The 18325-nt window shown below is 37.6% G+C and overlaps 1 protein-coding gene across 2 annotated transcripts in view; it reads left to right on the top strand.

The window, feature by feature from the left end:
• Positions 1-18325, top strand: part of LOC113078616 (multidrug resistance-associated protein 5-like) — a 38991-nt gene that overhangs the window by 414 nt on the left and 20252 nt on the right. The window contains exons 2-10 of one of the 2 annotated variants that reach the window (XM_026250938.1): positions 1565-1759; positions 8791-8939; positions 9899-10054; positions 10241-10385; positions 13992-14225; positions 14436-14609; positions 14685-14832; positions 15500-15648; positions 15741-15848. In XM_026250938.1, coding sequence (XP_026106723.1) covers positions 1640-1759; positions 8791-8939; positions 9899-10054; positions 10241-10385; positions 13992-14225; positions 14436-14609; positions 14685-14832; positions 15500-15648; positions 15741-15848 — 1383 coding nt within the window. In that variant the 5' untranslated portion in view covers positions 1565-1639. Of the gene's footprint in view, positions 1-1564; positions 1760-8790; positions 8940-9898; positions 10055-10240; positions 10386-12540; positions 13704-13991; positions 14226-14435; positions 14610-14684; positions 14833-15499; positions 15649-15740; positions 15849-18325 lie in introns of those variants that run through there. The other variant, XM_026250939.1, reaches the window with a different exon arrangement.

Genomic DNA, 18325 nt, shown 5'->3' with positions numbered 1-18325 from the left:
TGTCTCTGTAACGTTACAAGTCTATCTAGACGGGACTGAAACGCATTTGTGCTACTCGTATTATTTTTTATTTAATTATAATTCAGATCAGGATACATATATGCTACGGAATTAAGTGGGGAATAAGTATAAAAATAGAAAAAGGCATCATTATAACAATAAGAATGGGATTAAGCCAAGATGTGCTCTTTGCCATAAAACACAGATCCGTTTGGCCAATATATAGAGGGTTTGTTTAATCTAAAAAACAAAAGGCTGTAGATGTCCCTGAATGAAACCCGTGTGGTTTGTTGTTTTCAATCGTCTTTTTAGGAACTGGTTGTTCTCCTCTGGTTAGAGATATGGGGCCTATTGCACTCAAATAAACACGAGAAAGACTTCCAGCGCAATCCAGTGTCATCTAATGTAGATTCAGTTTCTGTTTTTATTCTGTCTTCCGAGATTGTAACGTTAGCTGTTAGTAAGCGTGTAATACTGTATTCGCCAGATAACTGCTGCTCTTTCGCTACACAGATCAATATAATAATGTGTATATTCATTCATATTAGTCCGGTAATATCAAAATACTGGCCGTGTGTCAAAAGCTTGTGAGTACAGTCAATATCAGTATTGCACTATTAGTTGCAACATTTTTTGGTCAATGAAGGCGTGAACCCAGATAAGAACATGCTCGGGCAAATCGCATAAAATAAATAAATAAACAACTCTATTTTGCCTAAAGTAACTTAAGTAAGTAAATGAAAGTCCACAGATGTTTTGCACAGTGCTGTCAAACGATTAATCGCGATTAATCGCTTCCAAAATAAAAGTTTTTGTTTGCATCGCGATTAATCGTTTGACAGCACTATATATATATATATATATATATATATATATATATATATAATGTGTGCGTGTATATATATATTTTCCCCCTCACTTTCATTACCCTAAGCAATAAAAGCTCATTCTCATTACTAAAAGTAAGTATAAATATGTAAATAAATACTATAAGGCTTACTATAATATATTTATTTTCTGTAGTGCAGTAAAAATGGCTAAAACAATTTGTTAAACATATAGTAATGATATTTTTAAGAGAAAATTTAAATTTTTATACAAAAGGATAGTATTAGTTGTATTGCCTCTCATCCATGCTAATGTAAAATAAAGAAACTATGCTGTTTTAATTAATATATTTATCTCAACACTGTTAAAATGGCTAAAGGGAATTGCAAAATGTTTGGATGCATTAGTCATGATAATGTGGGTTGAAAATTTTGTAAGTTGTCATGAAATTACTATATCTTTATGGTCCTTTTCAATTGATTTTATGATCATTATGATTTGATTTATCTTAAGAAGCTCACTAGGTTTTGAGACAACTGAAAGTGCTTACTAAAAAGTCTGTCCATGCAATCTATATATTTCCACTATTAATCACAACAATACCATCTTGTCAGACTTCAAAGCTAGGCTCAAATGGGCTAAAGTGGGATTTGCGCATATAATGTGCTCAATCGATGCTGACTAAATAAGAATAACATGTCCATTCATGTTGTTAACCCATCTTTTCTCTCATCAGTTCAGATTTGGAGACTTTGACAGGATCAAGCTCAGAGAAGAAGCAACAAAGGCGCTCTTATGTTGGTAAAAGAAGATGAAAGGACATGATTTGGGAAAGGACTGTCTGGCATCTGGTTCTGCGTACAGGGCCGTATCGTCCAGAGAGACGCTCCCCGGACCAGAAGCGGACCATTACGAGCTGTCTAAAGTGCAGGTTAGTCCACCGTATACGCAGCATGTCCTTTCAGATTTGTGTTTAGACATCGTTCTGCTTCTTGTTGAGTATCCTCTCATACTAATAAACACCCTTCAAATACTCAACTCTTAAACTCTCACAAATGGGAATCCTTTGTAATGGACCGTTCAAGCCAAGGATGGTAAAGATAAAGTTGTAATAATCGCTTTAATTCTCTGAGAACAGGCAAGTTCACACCAGAACGTTTTTTCCCATTGAAATTAAAACATTGAAAACAATGAACAATGAAAACCTTGACAGCCAATCAGAATCTATCCAACTTTAAAGAACTTGATCATTTAAAGTGGCAGACAACAAAACTGCACCGTGCTTATAATAAACAGAGCTTTATCATACTGTTATAGTTGTCATTATTGGTGTGAATGGGCCTTTTTTATTTTTTATTTTTATAAATCATTCTATTTACAAAAATGCTGTAACTGAATGGTTTTCATGACGTTTTTATTATTGCTTCATGAACCTCAGCATAATTTTTTATTTTTTTTTGTGGACGTGGACAAAACTCTGTATTACAATACTTTGACATTATTACATGTGCTGCTCTTTGCCTTAGTGAGAAGTATTAAAGGGATAGTTCACCTAAAGATGGTAATTCTTTCATTAATAACTCATCCTCATGGACAAATTAAGATATTTTTGATGAAATCTGAGAGCTCTCTGACCCTCTGTAGACAGCAATGATATTACCATTATCAGTGCACAGAAACATAGCAAGGAGATCAGTAAAATAGTCCATGTTACATCAGGGGTTCAACCGTAATTTTACGAAGCTACGAAAACAATAATAATTTATCCAGAGTTCTTCTCCCTGAGTTACTGTCTTCCGCCGATTTACAGAGCACCCCAGAACATAATTAAAGTAATCAGTGTTGTTTATGTTCAGGATGTGCGCACTGTCTACTAACGTAAACAACGCTGATTACGTTCAGGGAAAGCGCGCGAATGCAGAGCGTAAACATTGTTTATTACGTAGTGGGGTACTCTCCAAAATTGCAGAAGACAGTAACTCAGGGAGAAGAACTCGGAATAAATTATGTTATAATTATCTTTGTGCACAAAAAAGTATTCTCGTAGCTTTGTAAAATTACAGTTAAATTCAGTCATCATTTAATCAATCCAGACCTGTATGACTATTTTTGTCTTATGTGCTAAACAAAAGAACAACTCTGAGCTACACTGACTTTCATTGTATGGGGAAAAAAACTTTAAAGCATGCATAAAGTCATACAGCTTTGGAACGACATGAAGGTGAGTATATGATGGCAGAAATTTAATTTCTGGCTGGACTAGCTCATTAACATTAAAATGCTGCAGCTGTTGTTTGTGCTCATAAAGGTAGTCGAACCCTTTGTGATGTCATTTTTATTGTCCGTTACACTCCTGCCGTCAGCATTTTTTCGGCATGTTAAGAGAGGGTCCTGTGCTGCCCAGAGTTTTCTTTGTCTTTTCCTATAACGCTACCTTTCTCTCTCTCTCTGTATCTCTCAGCCACTCAGTTCAGGACTAGTGATGCCGTGTGTGCAGGCAGTGCTTGTGATTGGCTGCTCAGCCTGTATTTAGAAGCTGGATCTGTTTACATAATCTAGTCCCGCCTTATTTGACACGACAGCCAATTGTGATCCTGGGTTCCGGTGATGCGTCCAGCAGCCTTGCCTGCTGATAGGCCGATGCCCCACTCAGTGCTCAGGGAAGCTGTATGTTTGTGCAACGTGAGAGCATTAGAGGGACACGGAGAGTGGTGAGGACGTCCTGCACGTGCTGAGGAGCATTGCAGAACGCTTCACGACAGCCTTCTCTCTTCTCCCATTCATCTAATCCAGCCAGACATGTCAGATTCACTTTTTTTTGTAGCGCAAGGCAGACTTACCTCGAGGCACTTTAACATGAGTGTTATGTAAATAATGTGATGCATTTCACTGTTGTGTTTGTAACGTATTTAAAAGTGCTGTTATACAGTTCGTTTCTTCAGTTTCTGTTTCTTTGAAGCTGAGCTGTCGTTCTCAGTGTGTCTTTGGTTTCTAGATCGTTCTGTTCCCTGCATTCTGATCAGTCCCAGATAAGGCTTTTTTCGAGCATGTTTCCCATGAGAGCTTGTGACAGAGTTGCTAAAGCTGTGGCTGACAGAAGAAAACTAGCTTTGTGTATTTGTGTGCGTGTGAAATGTCCTCAGATCTTTTCATTCAGAAAAGACTGGGTGCTATGATTTGCAGAATCCAGTCTTGAAAATTAAATTTAGTGTTTAATGGGGAATGCCACAGAATCTTGCACATTTTTAAGAAAAGTTGGCAGAAATATATTACTGTTGTACAGTAGAATATAATAACTGATACAAAGAAAGTAATATTAATACAAGTTATTGAAACATAATTTGAAGTAATATCACACAATTGAATGCAGCATTTGGCTGTGGAAAAAATAACCGACATTTAACAAAAATGTACAAAATGTTGATTGTTATCAGTCCATGAGTTCGCCTACCATTTCCCTCTAAACCAAACTAACATTACTAGCAAATCAGAATGTTTTGCTCTTATAAACACAAGAGGTGCATAATAGTATCGAGTTGCAAAGTTGCAGCTCTGATGAATCAAGGCGCAGTGGTCAAAGATGTAAATCTAATGCATATTTACATAGAAAAGCTAATTATAAAGCCGCGGAGCTTTGTAAACAGCTCAGACTAATCATGGCATCTCCATAAGAACGATAATTAACATAAATTAGTTATCGATAATGAAGATAAAAACGATAATTAATAAATTAACGTGATTTTTGAAAATGTCCTGTTCACACATGATCTATTAATGGTAACTTACGGGTACTTTACCAGTACTGTATGTGTGAATACACTTGAGGCGTATGTATTATCTCACTAGATTTGTAACGTAACTCATTTATAAACCTTTCCAACACAGGAGGACATGTATTTTACATCGTGATTTCAAAATAAACATTTCTGCCCGTGACCAAATATTAAAATGTAATGGATTTAAAGGTGCTGTAGGGAACTTTTGTTAAAAAATATTTTTAACATATTTATTAAACCTGTCATTATGTCCTGACAGTATAATATGAGACAGATAATCTGTGTAAAAATCAAGCTCCTCTGGCTCCTCCCAGTGCTCCTATTGCCATTTGCAGAAACTCCATCGCTCCCGGTAAAAAATAACCAATCAGAGCTGCGGCCCGTAACTTTGTTTGTGTTCAAAATGTAGAAAAATTTATATAATAAGCAAGTACACCATGAATCCATTTTCCAAACCGTGTTTTTAGCTTGTCCTGAATCACTAGGGTGCACCTATAATAAGTGTTTATATTCTGACTATTTTAGATTGCTTCGGGGATACCGCGGCGGAGTAACCCAGTACCTTTGTGATTCTTCGTAGACATAAACAGAGAGAAGTAGTTCCGGCTACGATGTTCTTCCGCAAGACGCAAGCAGTTCTGTTTATTAACCGCTAGAGCATCAAAAGTTCCCTTTTGTTGAAGCAAATTTTCAAATTGACATTATCTTTATTAACAAACCGCAAATTTGAAGTCCAAACAAGTACATTCTTGCCTAAAAATAACTTCTAAAACTACAATCCGTGACACAACAACAGTAGTATTTCTAAAATGGTTGTGGATTTGGGCATCTGCCATGACACTCGTTGTGAGAAATACTGTTAAGTGGAGTGACACAAATGTTGAAGTGGTTGGAGTTCTGTTATCACTGGAATATCGCACCACTGGAAAAGGCTCTTAGCCAATAAGATTCAAGAACCAGAAGGAACACACAGTTGTGTCTGTTCCTTGAATCTATGATACATTGCAATATTAGTCTGGCGACAAGAAAAAAATTACAAGCCAATGGCAGTTCAATTGCCAAGATGGGCATAGAGGGTTGTTCATGTAAATGTTAACTAATGTTAACTAATGTTAATAAATGGATGCTTGTTGTTACCATATTAAGAACCCGAGCGCCAATGGTGTGGAGACCCTTTGAGAAATTCCTTTTATTTCTCATGATGGGAGATAGTAGATGAGAGACTGACTTCAGTGGAGTGTAGTTTGTTTGATTAGCATCACTAGCAGTGTTTGAAGATGCCCATCCTGCCTATTAACTGAGAGGCTATAAAATACATGCGGTTCCCTTTAGTGAGCTAATCCAGCTGGCTTTTTCTGCCTCCATGGGCTTTAAAACATGTTGGAGTCTGCCTTTGCTTACACACACATATACGCAGACGCACTCAGACAGCACTTAGCCTGAATGTCAGCAGAATACGCCACAGCCTTTGTCACCCAGGGCAGTGGCTCATATAATCGACTGTTGTCTCGGCTGGATGCGGGCAGCATAAACTTTATTGTTGTCTAACCTGTTATAAAATATTTTGTTTGTTAGAGTAGTCTTTGGCTCACGTCACAGTGTGTAGCTGCAGGTGGGGTCAAGTATATTTGTATTATTATTTTATTATATATATATAAAATATGTAATTATTAAATTATTTGTATTATCATTTGTAAGTTGCTTTTTTAATTCCCTTTAAACCAAATCAGTCTCACTTGGCAAGCCATTTGCATTGGGCCAGGCCATGATGGTTGATTGACAGCCCTGCATTGCTATAGTTTCCTCCCTCCGTGTTGTATGCTGTTCACCATTTTTGCCGCTCTTGAGCAGCTGTAATCTCAAAAATGTATCGTAAGCAATCCAGGTGTTCTGTGTTTAGATGTAGGACTGAACATAAGAGTTTTTGTTTTCTCCCAACATCTGAGCCACTGAAAACTTGGTGGATTACTTTAGTTTTTCATGGTAATGTGCCTCAAAATCTACCTAAATACATTTATGTCTGTGTAAACTCCATTGTGAAAGTCATGTCGTTGTATTGCTTAGCGTTTTAACTGTATTTGTGTGCATATGTTATTTAAGTATTTTAATTTAGATTAGTTTGTGCCACTGTTCCTTCGGTAGCACAGTTGCATGGTTCGGTCCTTTGAGCCGCACGGTGCGAGCTCTGTAACACCACGCTGTTTCGTCCCACTTTCAGTTCATTTGGCTTCCCATATGTATGGCTGAACACTGGTTCTCTCGCTCTTTCATGTTAAGGGCTGCCACTAATGACTATTTTTACATTGTTTAATCCACCAACGAATTAATCAATTAATCTGATTAATTTCCCACAAAAAAATCAACAATTTTACGCTCTGTTCCTTCGGTTTGCTCCCTTTTTTACCAAGCATCATTTAATTCAAATGTCCACTTAATCTTTAATATTTGGCTATTTCTTTACATCAGAAATGCTAAAGCCATGGTAATTTAATGAATATGTGAATACATTTCTTTTTGCACCTTCACGTTTTGAATCCCAAGAGTGGAAACACTGTGGAATTTACACACTGCCGGGAAAACACGGCTAAACGGTATGCAATGTAACATAACTTTTTTATTTTTTTTATTTCATAAAGTATTTTACTATTCATTTTGTTAAACATTTGACTATTATATTCATGTGCAAGTTCAGGGTTTTGGTACTTTAACATATACGTATGTGTATGCTCCTGAAATAAACGTTCAGAAAGATGTGACGTATTGTTTTTGTTAATATGACTCATCATATACAGTCTCTTTAAGGGTATGATCAAGTATTTTTCCGTCGTCTAGTCTTTAATAAGCAAGAAAAAAATCATAATAAATTATGCCACACAAGTATCGGGATAGCATTGAATCGACAGATTAGCATATCATCTCAGCCCTACTGACCAATCAGAGCAGAGTAGGCTCACAGTAAGAAGGGGTTTAGAGAGACTGAACCTTAGAACTGCTTTGAACCAATCATTTGAAAATCTTTGGAAAATTAGTTGATATTCAATGTATATTTTGAGAAAACAAAAGTGTATTTTTTTTTTTTTTACCTTGAGTGCATGTAAACCTATTGTAGGAGACTCCCAAAACAATATTAGAAACCTTAAAAATGGCATGATGGGGCACTTTAAAACTCTGTCAACAAATTAAATAATTTTTAACGTAGCTTTATCCAGTGTGCATACAGTGTTTAATTAGATAATGCCTCATTTCCAAAATTAAACACAACTTTAATGATGTAATAAACTCGGGAAAGTAAAATTTTTTTTTTTTTTTTTTGCCCAATTCAGGCTGTGTACATTAAACAGTGTTAATTTTAAAACGCTCTCCATCCACACAAGCATTTTCAAACGTTTTCTAAAAGTTTCACATGAAGATTTTCACTTTACTGGACATGCGTAAAACCTCATAAAAGCTCACTGAGATGATACAGACAAATTCTCACAATATTCTTCTTCAACTGCCTTCATGTTTTACTGCAGGACAGCACTTGCGAGTAAATTTTCTGCCGTCTTTGCTGGACTGTGATATGTAGAGTGTACAAAGTAACTTATCTTTAGCAACAGTGTGAAAGTGAATAGCACATAACAGGCACAATACAGGTATAAACATAGATAACTTTTAATACAGTTTATGCGTCACGAAACCTGCGTCATTGTTTTTACAGTCCACACTACAATGAAAAATAGTTTTCACAGGTATCCACTTTATTAAAGCTTTGTCTTTAGTGACAAAAATTCAGGTTTAGTGTGAACAGAAGGCTATTAAACTATTTACTGATTACTATTAAGAATTTTGCCTGACACATGACTTGAACATGTGTGCGTAATTTAGTTATTGGCTTTATCAGCTGTCTGTGTTTAAGGCCATGTGCAGCACAAGACTTGCATGATGCAGTGGTTTTTCCCCAAGGCATTATGGGTTGCATGGTTTTAGGAGTCTGACTGGTTTCCTTCCTGTTTTTTTTCGCTGATGATATTTTTCCTGGCCCAAATCATGCTGATGAACATGTCTTCTTTCACTTCCTGTTAACAATTTTTTTTTTTTTTTTTTTTTTTTGCATAGTCACATTTTTCCATTTAAAAATGCTGATATGCCATGCTCAAAAACAAACCTGGCAGCTGAACACCTGATCTGCTGATGTTTCTCCCAGGATGCTTTTGAAACGGCAGCAAGAGCTGAGGGTGGCCTCTCATTGGATGGGAGCAATGCCGCTGACGCAAAAGAGATGGAGGACGAAGTCGGGAGAAGCAAATACCACCACAGTGTCTGTGTACTCAAGCCCATCCGCTCCACCAGCAAGTACGTACTAAAGTTACTGATCAGTGTGCCTTTCAGTTATTTCAGTTAGCCAATCACGATGAGTAACACTGTGTCCATTTTCAGATGTCTACATGCTTGTGAAGGTCAGGATCTCAAATGTCAATGACTCAATAGACCTGAGATGCCAATAGAATAATTTTCTGAAACAACTGGGGACAAACTGAACTATTTGAATAGATAACAGTGTCAGCTATTGAGTGGTTAATTACAGTCTTAAAGGAACAGATCACTCAAAAGGAAAATTTGCTGAAAATGTAGTTTGATTTAGCTTTTAGCTTTTATCACATGGTCACCAATGGATCCTCTGCAGTGAATGGGTGCCACTGCCATCAGAATGAGAGTCTAAACAGCTGATAAAAACATCACAATAATCCACACCACTCCAGTCCATCAATTAATGTCTTGAGTAAATGGTGAAAGAATTTGGGATTTAGACATTGAAAGACGACGACACGGGAGACAAGAATATACTTACGAACTAAATCTGGATACGGATACTAATTTCAAGATTCAATTTTAATTAAATTATTGGATGGGAGGCATGCTATAAATAATGTTTTATAAAGCGCTGTTCATGAATCAACTGAAAACAGTCTAGACTAAAATATAGATTCTTGGGGTTATTTAAGAATCTATGACGAAGAGTCGATTCAAATAGAGAAATTACTTTGGTCAACCTGGCCCTAGTACAAACATCTTTGTTGAATTTTAACAAAAGCCACATTTTGGTAAAATTACAACCCTATTAAAATGTCATGGTGCAGTGATTAAACTCAAATGACACAGTTTTACGAGACATACACTGTGTCCCTGAGAAAAGCACGTGTGACTCAGGCTGGGTGGCCCTAATAAAATAAACCAAATTGGAGCGAATGAAAATGCTGCAGCTTAGAGACTAATCCAAATCTCCTGTCCTGTTTTTCACTCTGTCACCACAGGTATCAGCATCCAGTCGACAACGCTGGCCTCTTCTCCTTTATGACATTTAACTGGTTGACCTCACTGGTGTTGTTGGCCCATAAAAAGGGTCAGCTGTTTCTGGAGGATATATGGGCTGTGTCGCAGTTTGAGAGTTGTGAGGTCAATCATCGCCGGTCAGTACTGATATATGACTTCTTATCACAGCACTCTTCCAACTAAAATATATGTAATTCAGGCCTGGCCGGTGCAACTCTCGCATATAGAACTATGTGGTGTTACAGTGGTACTTCTTGGACCTGGAGCCAGGCCTGATGTCATTGCTAGATGCATTGCATGATAACAAAACATCATTTCCACAGGCTGGCCGGGCTGTGGGATGAAGAAGTCAGGTCACGAGGGGAAGGGGCATCTCTTCGTCGTGTGGTCTGGCTTTTTTGCCGCACACGTCTGCTGCTGTCCATCCTCTGCCTTATGGTTACTCAACTCGCAGGCTTCAGTGGCCCAGTAAGTAACACCATCTCAGCTCTGTTGTGTCTTTATGGTGTCTTTTCCTTCTATCTGTCTCTCTCTCTCGCTCTTGCTCTCTCTGTGTATTATGAGCTTAGACCCACCTATCAAATCCTCCCCCCTGAAATTTCCAGGTGAGTGTTCAGATGGGGAATGAGCGTTGTTTTACATTGTCACTGGGCCTCAGAAGTGATCTGTTTGACCTCTGTGGTGTTTCCAGTGTGGCTCCCAAAACCAATTCATTTAACCATTAGTGCTATTTATAAAGTGCCTTAATAATGACTTGTGCCAACACCAAAAGAGTATTTCAGTTTGTCTGCTGCATTTTGCAGAATAGTCTGACTTTATCATCAAAAATAAGGGGGAACTTTATTCCTTTAGATGTTATATCTGCGCCACTAACGGCACCATATGAAAACGTAAGCCATTTGAGCTGTTGTTGTTGTGTCAACAACATTAACTCAAACTAGAGTGCATTAGGGTGAATCACAACATTGCAAACTTTAAGCAAAGTGAAGCAAAACATATTTGCAAATCATACAAAAGTACAAAAACTGTGTATTGGTGGGGGAAGGAATTACAATCCCATGAAGCATTGCATAAAATGAATAAAAAATATAATATATATCGATTAAAATGTAACTGGTGCTGTCAAACGATTAATCGTGATTAATTGCATACAAATTAAAGTTTTTGCTTGCATAATATATGTGTGTTTTGTTTGTATATATAAGTACACACACACATACAGTATATATTTAGAAAATGTCTATATTTATATTAATATAATTTAAATTATAAATAAATATATTTAATATCTAAACAAGATATATTTCTGAAATATGTACATAAATGTTTGTGTGTATTTATTTATTAATTATAAATATACACAAATATATACAAATATGCACACGTATTATGTAAAAAAAAAACTTTTATTTGGGATGCGATTAATCCCGTTTAATCGTTTGACGACACTAAATATAACACAATTCATTTTATCTAAAGAAACAAAATATGGTAAGTTATACACACACAAATATATAAGTATTATAATAGCATAGCGAGACCATTTCATTTGTTATATGCTGTGCCTTATGGGAGGCATTCTCTGATTGGAGATTTTTTGCACAGCTTTATGGGTAATGTAGTTTTTCCCAATTAAAAAAAAAAAGTATTCTTTAAAGGTGAAATAATGCAAACTGATGCTTTCAACAAAACCATCGATTACCAAGCTTGTAGCTCACAGTAGGACTGCCTTTAAAGGTTTATAAGTTATTGTTAAAAATCTATTCTCCTCTGGAGAAAATTAATGGAGTTTTTACTTCCTCAACCTGATTTGTCCCCGTTTGCCGTGAGTTCAGGGTGGGAATCGGTTCTGTTTGGTGCTGCCAGTTATGTAGCTATAATATATTTTATTTTAAAACATTTCTGTTAGTTATGGCAAAATGTTATTAATCATAAACATCCTGTAGTTTTAATAAACCTAAAGATAAAGGACTTGAAACTTAGTCATCAGTTCCAAAAACAGAAACAAATGTATCACACCTGTCAAAAAAAAAAAACTGCTGCTCTATGATTGTACAAGTTTCTATGTGTCTCTTGCTTCCCAGGTACCAGGTGTTTTATATCTGTGGTGTTATTATCAGGTAGAAAAAAAATCTTCTTACGGTCCACTATGAAATGGTAGATTTGGGGGACAACTTTGAGAGTTTAGGGGCATTGCATGTAGCACAAGCGTAGCCTAAAGAGAAGTCTCCTTAGATCGCGAGGATAGGCTAACATTTTCTTCAAGGAGAGCTTCTGTCACTGTCCCACCCTGGGCGACACAGCAAGGCTCTGTCTCCCTCAGGCTTCTGGAGAAAATCAGGCTTCAATCAAAAGATTCTGTTTAATCATCAACTGCCTTTCTCTCCCTGTTGTCTATATTTAGCAACTCCCTGTAGAACATCTCCTTGAAGAGATACCTGTCCTTGCTCTGATGACTGAGGTCAAGGGTGGTTTGTAAAGGAAGGTGGGTGTCTGGGGGGGGGGTTTCAGATTGGAGTTAGGGGTCAGAGGTCGCTGGGTCCCCATGTGTGTGACATGTGACAGAGGCTATTCTTTAGACTCCACAGGGTGTCCGTTTAACCTGCGGGGAGAGCACACGGCAGGCAGAGCCGGTGAGGATTCCTGGGAGGTAAGGGCATGTTTCTTATGCAGGGCTGGATCAAGAGTTAATGCTGTTTGCTGCCCGTCTCTCTCTCTCTCTCTCTCTCTCTTGCATTCTCTCTCCTTTTTGTTTCGCTTCTCTTATTTGATCTCTGTAATAATTCCCATCTCATGTGTATTGAAATGATCCAGCAAGATATGTCTGAAAGGTTGGGTAACTGGTGGGCAAATGATTGCGCAATGTATATCCGATGACGGATGTGGGCAAGATTTTCCGCTGATGGACAATTGATTCAGACTTTTCCAGATAAATACCAGCGAACGGAAAACGGACTTGCGGGGGTTTTATATTGCCGGGGTTTTGGACTGAAACGCTCTCATGTTCTGACAGATTCACGAGCGTACAGGTCGTGTTCAGACCCGCACCTCTTGTCCTCAATATGTTGCTGGATTTTTGACCAATTTCATGGACACCTTTTTGGGCCGCTGCAGTGTAAATGGGTCATTCAGGGAGGGTGATCGCTGCCCCACTAACCTTGATTAAAAATAAAATGGGACCGCTTTTAAGTGATGACAACTCGCAGATGGACTCTCAAAGACCTTATTTTGTGCAACAATGTCTTTTGTTTTTCCTCTCACAACAAAGTATTGATTTGCCTGATCCATGTTTTTCCACTTTGTACATTTATTTATTTATTTCACAAACTGCTGATGTTTTAAGTTTCAAGGTTACATATTCAAGGTTTCCTTAATAAAATCTAGCAGCTGTGTTCAACCACATGGGTCTGCCCTTGTTCCCAGTTTATGTCTGCATATCCTTGACTGTGTATGTGCATGGGATTTGAGAACGGCGTGTGTGCGCGAATGTGTGTGCTTGGATGACTTTCGTTGAACTGTTTTTCTGTGTTTTGTGCTCCCGCACACTCTGCTACTAATTTAATTGATATTAATTTTCAGGTGTTTAAATCAAAAGTACGTCTCCATCCTGTACCTCAACCTGATGTGACTGTAGGTAAAAAAAAAAAGCATTTGAATGCACAAACAAGGGGCATTATGTCCATGATTATATCACATTGCTTTGTCTCCCGCACAGATGGTACTGTCGGTACTGTTTGATTGTCTCTCTTGTTCTTTCCCGAAGGCTAGAGAAAAGGGCCGCATAAGGTAACGAACTATTAGAACAAAGGCAGACATTCTCTCTCTCAGTAGACGTTGCCGCTCCCTCACTGTCTCCAATGATTACAAGCCGTGCATTTTCTGACGAAGCCCCACACGTAGCATACAATGATCTGCATCCCTTTACCCTTCTCTGACCAACGCTGTAATAAGATGTTTTATGATGTGGAAGGTTATGAAGTGTAAATGTTGCAGTGCTGGTGCACAGCTGTGTTTGTATCCTCAGTCACGCCTGCTGTGTCCTGTCGCCCCCTTGCTCGTCCTCCCTCTCCGCAGGCGTTTGTGGTGAGGCGGTTGCTGGAGTATACGCAGAATAGCGAACCCGACCTGCCCTACGGCCTGCTGCTGGTGCTGGGCCTCTTGGCCACCGAGCTGATTCGCTCCTGGTCCCTCGCCCTCACCTGGGCGCTCAACTACCGCACCGGCACCCGTCTGCGAGGAGCCATCCTGACCATGGCCTTCCACAAGATACTGCGTCTGCGCAGCCTTCGGGAGAAGTCCATGGGAGAGGTACGGTGTTGAGATTGGGAGGGTGAGGAGTTTTGGATTAATGAAATGGACATTTAGGAAGGTTAGGTGCAGATATCCTAGGGTGTTGAATGGTGAAGAGATGAAGAGTGAAGCAAAATATCTAAAGAAGGTGATGTCCGAATATATTTAATGGCAGTCTACGATATGTCTCGGGGAGTTTGCTCATGTATGTGTCACTTGTGTCTTTAGCTGATCAATATGTGTTCGAGTGACGGGCAGCGCATGTTTGAAGCCGCTGCTATGGGCAGCCTGTTGGCTGGAGGTCCCCTGGTGGCCGTGCTGGGAATGGCATACAACTTATCCGTATTGGGGCCGACATCTCTGCTGGGATCTGCTGTATTCATCCTCTTCTACCCCACTATGGTGAGCTTTTCATTCAGGCTTTGTTTTGTTTTCCCATTTGGAGTTTCCGTTGTAACTCCGATGTTTCTCCTGTAGATGTTTAGCTCCAGACTGACGGCGTACTTCAGGAGGAAGGGAGTAGCTGTGACTGACCAGCGTGTTCAAAAGATGAATGAGATTCTGAACTACATCAAGTTTATTAAGATGTATGCCTGGGTGAAGGCCTTCTCTCAAGCTGTACGAAGTAAGTTGTTTTTTTTTTAACGTGTGTTTGGCTTGGTGTTATTTTTTTTTAGGATTACTGATAAACTAATGTAGTTTGATTTGTAAATGTTATCCATTTTAATTTAAGTTAGTAATCTTTGTAGTTTAATTTATGGTAGTAATGTATTTAGTTTTATTTTTAAGTTTTTTTTTGTTGATTTAATTTGTTATTTTATTTCAGTTAATGTTTATTTCAATATTATTATATTCATCTAATTTTTATTTTATACATACACATGTAGTTGTTTTGGCGTTTGGCTTAGTGTCCTGTTACAATCATTGTTAGCACATTATACCTTTTGTTAATATTTTGAATTGATTTTAGCTTTGTTTTTTGGTTTTCATTTAAATGTTAAGTTTCGAAATGGTTGCATGCATTTTTCATTTTTATTAAATTAGTTTTTTAAATGTGTATAGTATTTATAAAATTTGAGCTTTTAGTTTTGGATCAGTTTTAGTGGTTTTAATACAAAAATTCTACTAAAACTTGATGAAAATGAGAAATGTTGTTTGGCGAATAACTAAAATTAAATCTTTTTTTAAAGAAATGAATTTTTTTTGTAGGATTTTAGTTTTAGTTAATGGTAGTAGCCTGCTTTGGCCTATTTCCATGCAAATGTTTTTGCTTATTTTGTTCAATCTAACAGGAATTAGAGATGAGGAGCGTAAGATTCTGCAACAAACAGGATATTTTCAGAGCATTACAGTTGGTGTGGCACCGATTGTTGTGGTGATTGCCAGTGTGGCCACATTCTCCACCCACATGTTGCTAGGTTATGACCTTACTGCTGCACAGGTAGGGTTACATTGCTTGTTTGGAGGTGTAGGTATCACCACAGTGTTAATTTACTCATGCACTGACTCTTTACTTCATTTCTTTTTTTTCAGGCATTTACTGTCGTCACTGTTTTCAATGCCATGACCTTTGCCTTAAAGGTCACCCCATTTTCTGTCAAATCTCTATCAGAGGCATCTGTCGCCATTGATAGGTTTAAGGTGAGCTTTCTCTCCTTCTTTCTCCAGATAGTTACTTCTACCTTTGTCAAGTCTGGCAGTGTGTATTTAGCATGTTGTTCTCATAGCAAGTGTAATCATTTAGGTGTGTTTGATATAAGATGGAATGGGGCTATTCTTGGTGCCATATCGAAAAGCTCCAGTTGCCATCTAGCTCACTTCTGTCTTTCACTTAATCCTGCAGATTATATGTTAATTTCTTCTGGTTCTGGTTTAAGTGGCAGATACAAAAAAAAAAAAACACATAAAGTCCCTTTTACATGTCTTGCATCATGCTTCAATGAACTTGCACATCAAAAGTGTTGGAGATACCATCATAAAAGGGCAATTTTAGGAAGATGTTAAAATATCAAAATGGAAGTGGACTTGACAATGGGTAAAACATGGTAATAGCAAGAGAACTAGAGTTTTATTTGATCTTAGAACTGAAGAAAAGTCTCTTTAAGACTTCTTGAACAAGGGTTCACATTTAAGGTTGCTCAGCTTCATACATCTGGACCAGAAACTCTTCCATCTTGTTTAGTTTTTTTGTGCCAACATCATGTTACTGTAGAGTGCTGCATTAAAGATGACTTTTCTCCTTTTCTCCTTTAAAAAAAAAAACAATTGGATGTAAATCCCGTGGCAAAACAGAGAAACAAATAGAGACATAATTAGCGTAGCTGCTGTTCCAACCAAGTAAATTAATTAGTTTAACCCAAGCTATAGAATAATAATGCACATTTGATCAGATATAACTGCAGTCCAAAATTGAGATGCATTATTTGAATGCTTGGTGAAAGAGATGTGTTTTTAATCTAGATTTACACAGAGAGAATGTGTCTGAACCCTGACCATTATCAGGAAGGCTATTCCAGAGTTTGGGAGCCAAATGTGAAAAAGCTCTACCTCCTTTAATGGACTTTGCTATCCTAGGAACTACCAAAAGTCCAGTGTTTTGTGACCTTAGGGAGCGTGATGGATTGTAGCATGGTAGAAGACTAGTTAGGTACGCAGGAGCTAAACCATTAAGGGCCTTATAGGTAAGTAATAATATTTTGTAACTGATACGGAACTTAATAGGTAGCCAGTGCAGAGACTGTAGAATTGGTGTAATATGATCATATTTTCTTGACCTGGTAAGGACTCTAGCCACTGCATTTTGGACTACCTGTAGCTTGTTTATTGAAGATGCAGGACAAACCACCTAGAAGTGCATTACAATAGTCCAGTCTAGAGGTCATGAATGCATGAACTAGCTTTTCTGCTTCAGAAACAGATAACATGTTTCGTAACTTGGCAATGTTTCTAAGATGGAACATAACACCCAGATTTCTGACTGTAGAGGAAGTAACAGTGCATCCGTTTTTTGGTCTAATAAGTAATATCTCTGTCTTATCCGAATTTATTACTAGAAAATTATTGGTCATCCAATCTTTAACATTTTTAACACACTCTGTTAGCTTAGATAATTTAGATGTTTCATCTGGTCCCGTTGAGATATATAGTTGAGTATCATCAGCATAACAGTGGAAACTAATCCCATATTTTCTAATAATATTACCAATGGGCAACATGTAAATAAAATTATTAGAGGACCTAGGACAGATCCTTGTGGCACTCCATATTTTACTGGTGATAAGTGAGATGACTCCCCATTTAAATAAACAAAATAGTAGTGTTTGGACAGGTAGGATCTAGACCATCTTAGAGCCTGCCCTTGAATACCTGTATAGTTTTGTAATCGATCCATGAGTATGTCATTATATATGGTGTTGAACGCAGCACTAAGATCAAGTAAAACTAGCAATGAGATGCAGCCTTGATCTGATGCAAGAAACAAATCATTTGTAAATTCTGTGCTATGGTGGGGCCTGAAACCTGACTGAAATTCTTCATAAAGATCCATATTTTTTTTAATCATAAATGGGCCTATACTTTGCTAGTTCACTAGGATCTAGTTGTGGTTTCTTGGTTTCTTAATAAGAGGCTTAATAACCGCCAGCTTGAATGGTTTTGGGACATGACCTAAGGATAACGATGAGATGATAATACTGAGAAGCAGGTTTATTCGGCTACAGGTAACAGCTCTTTCAGTAATTTAGTGGGTACAAGATCTAATAAACATGTTGTTGGTTTAGATAAAGTGATAAGTTTATTTAGCTCTTCCTGTCCTATAGTTGTAAAGCTTTGCAGTTTATCTTTGGGTGCGATGGATGAAACTCAAGTGTTAGACGCTGTAGAATCTATATTTGTTACTGTCAATCTAATGTTATCTATTTTATCAGTTAAGAAATTCATAAAGTCATTACTATTAAACGTTTACTATTAAATATTTAAATCGGGTGGCATCTGGTTATTTGTTAATCTAGCCCCTGTGCTAAATAAAAACCTTGAATTGTTTTGGTTATTTTCAATGAGTTTGTGGATATGCTCAGCCCTGGCAGTTTTTAGGGCCTGTCTATAGCTGGACATACTGT

Source organism: Carassius auratus, unplaced genomic scaffold (genome assembly GCF_003368295.1).
Source record: "Carassius auratus strain Wakin unplaced genomic scaffold, ASM336829v1 scaf_tig00026110, whole genome shotgun sequence".
In the NCBI taxonomy this organism is placed as follows: Eukaryota; Metazoa; Chordata; class Actinopteri; order Cypriniformes; family Cyprinidae; genus Carassius; species Carassius auratus.
This window is presented reverse-complemented; position numbering and strand designations above follow the sequence as displayed.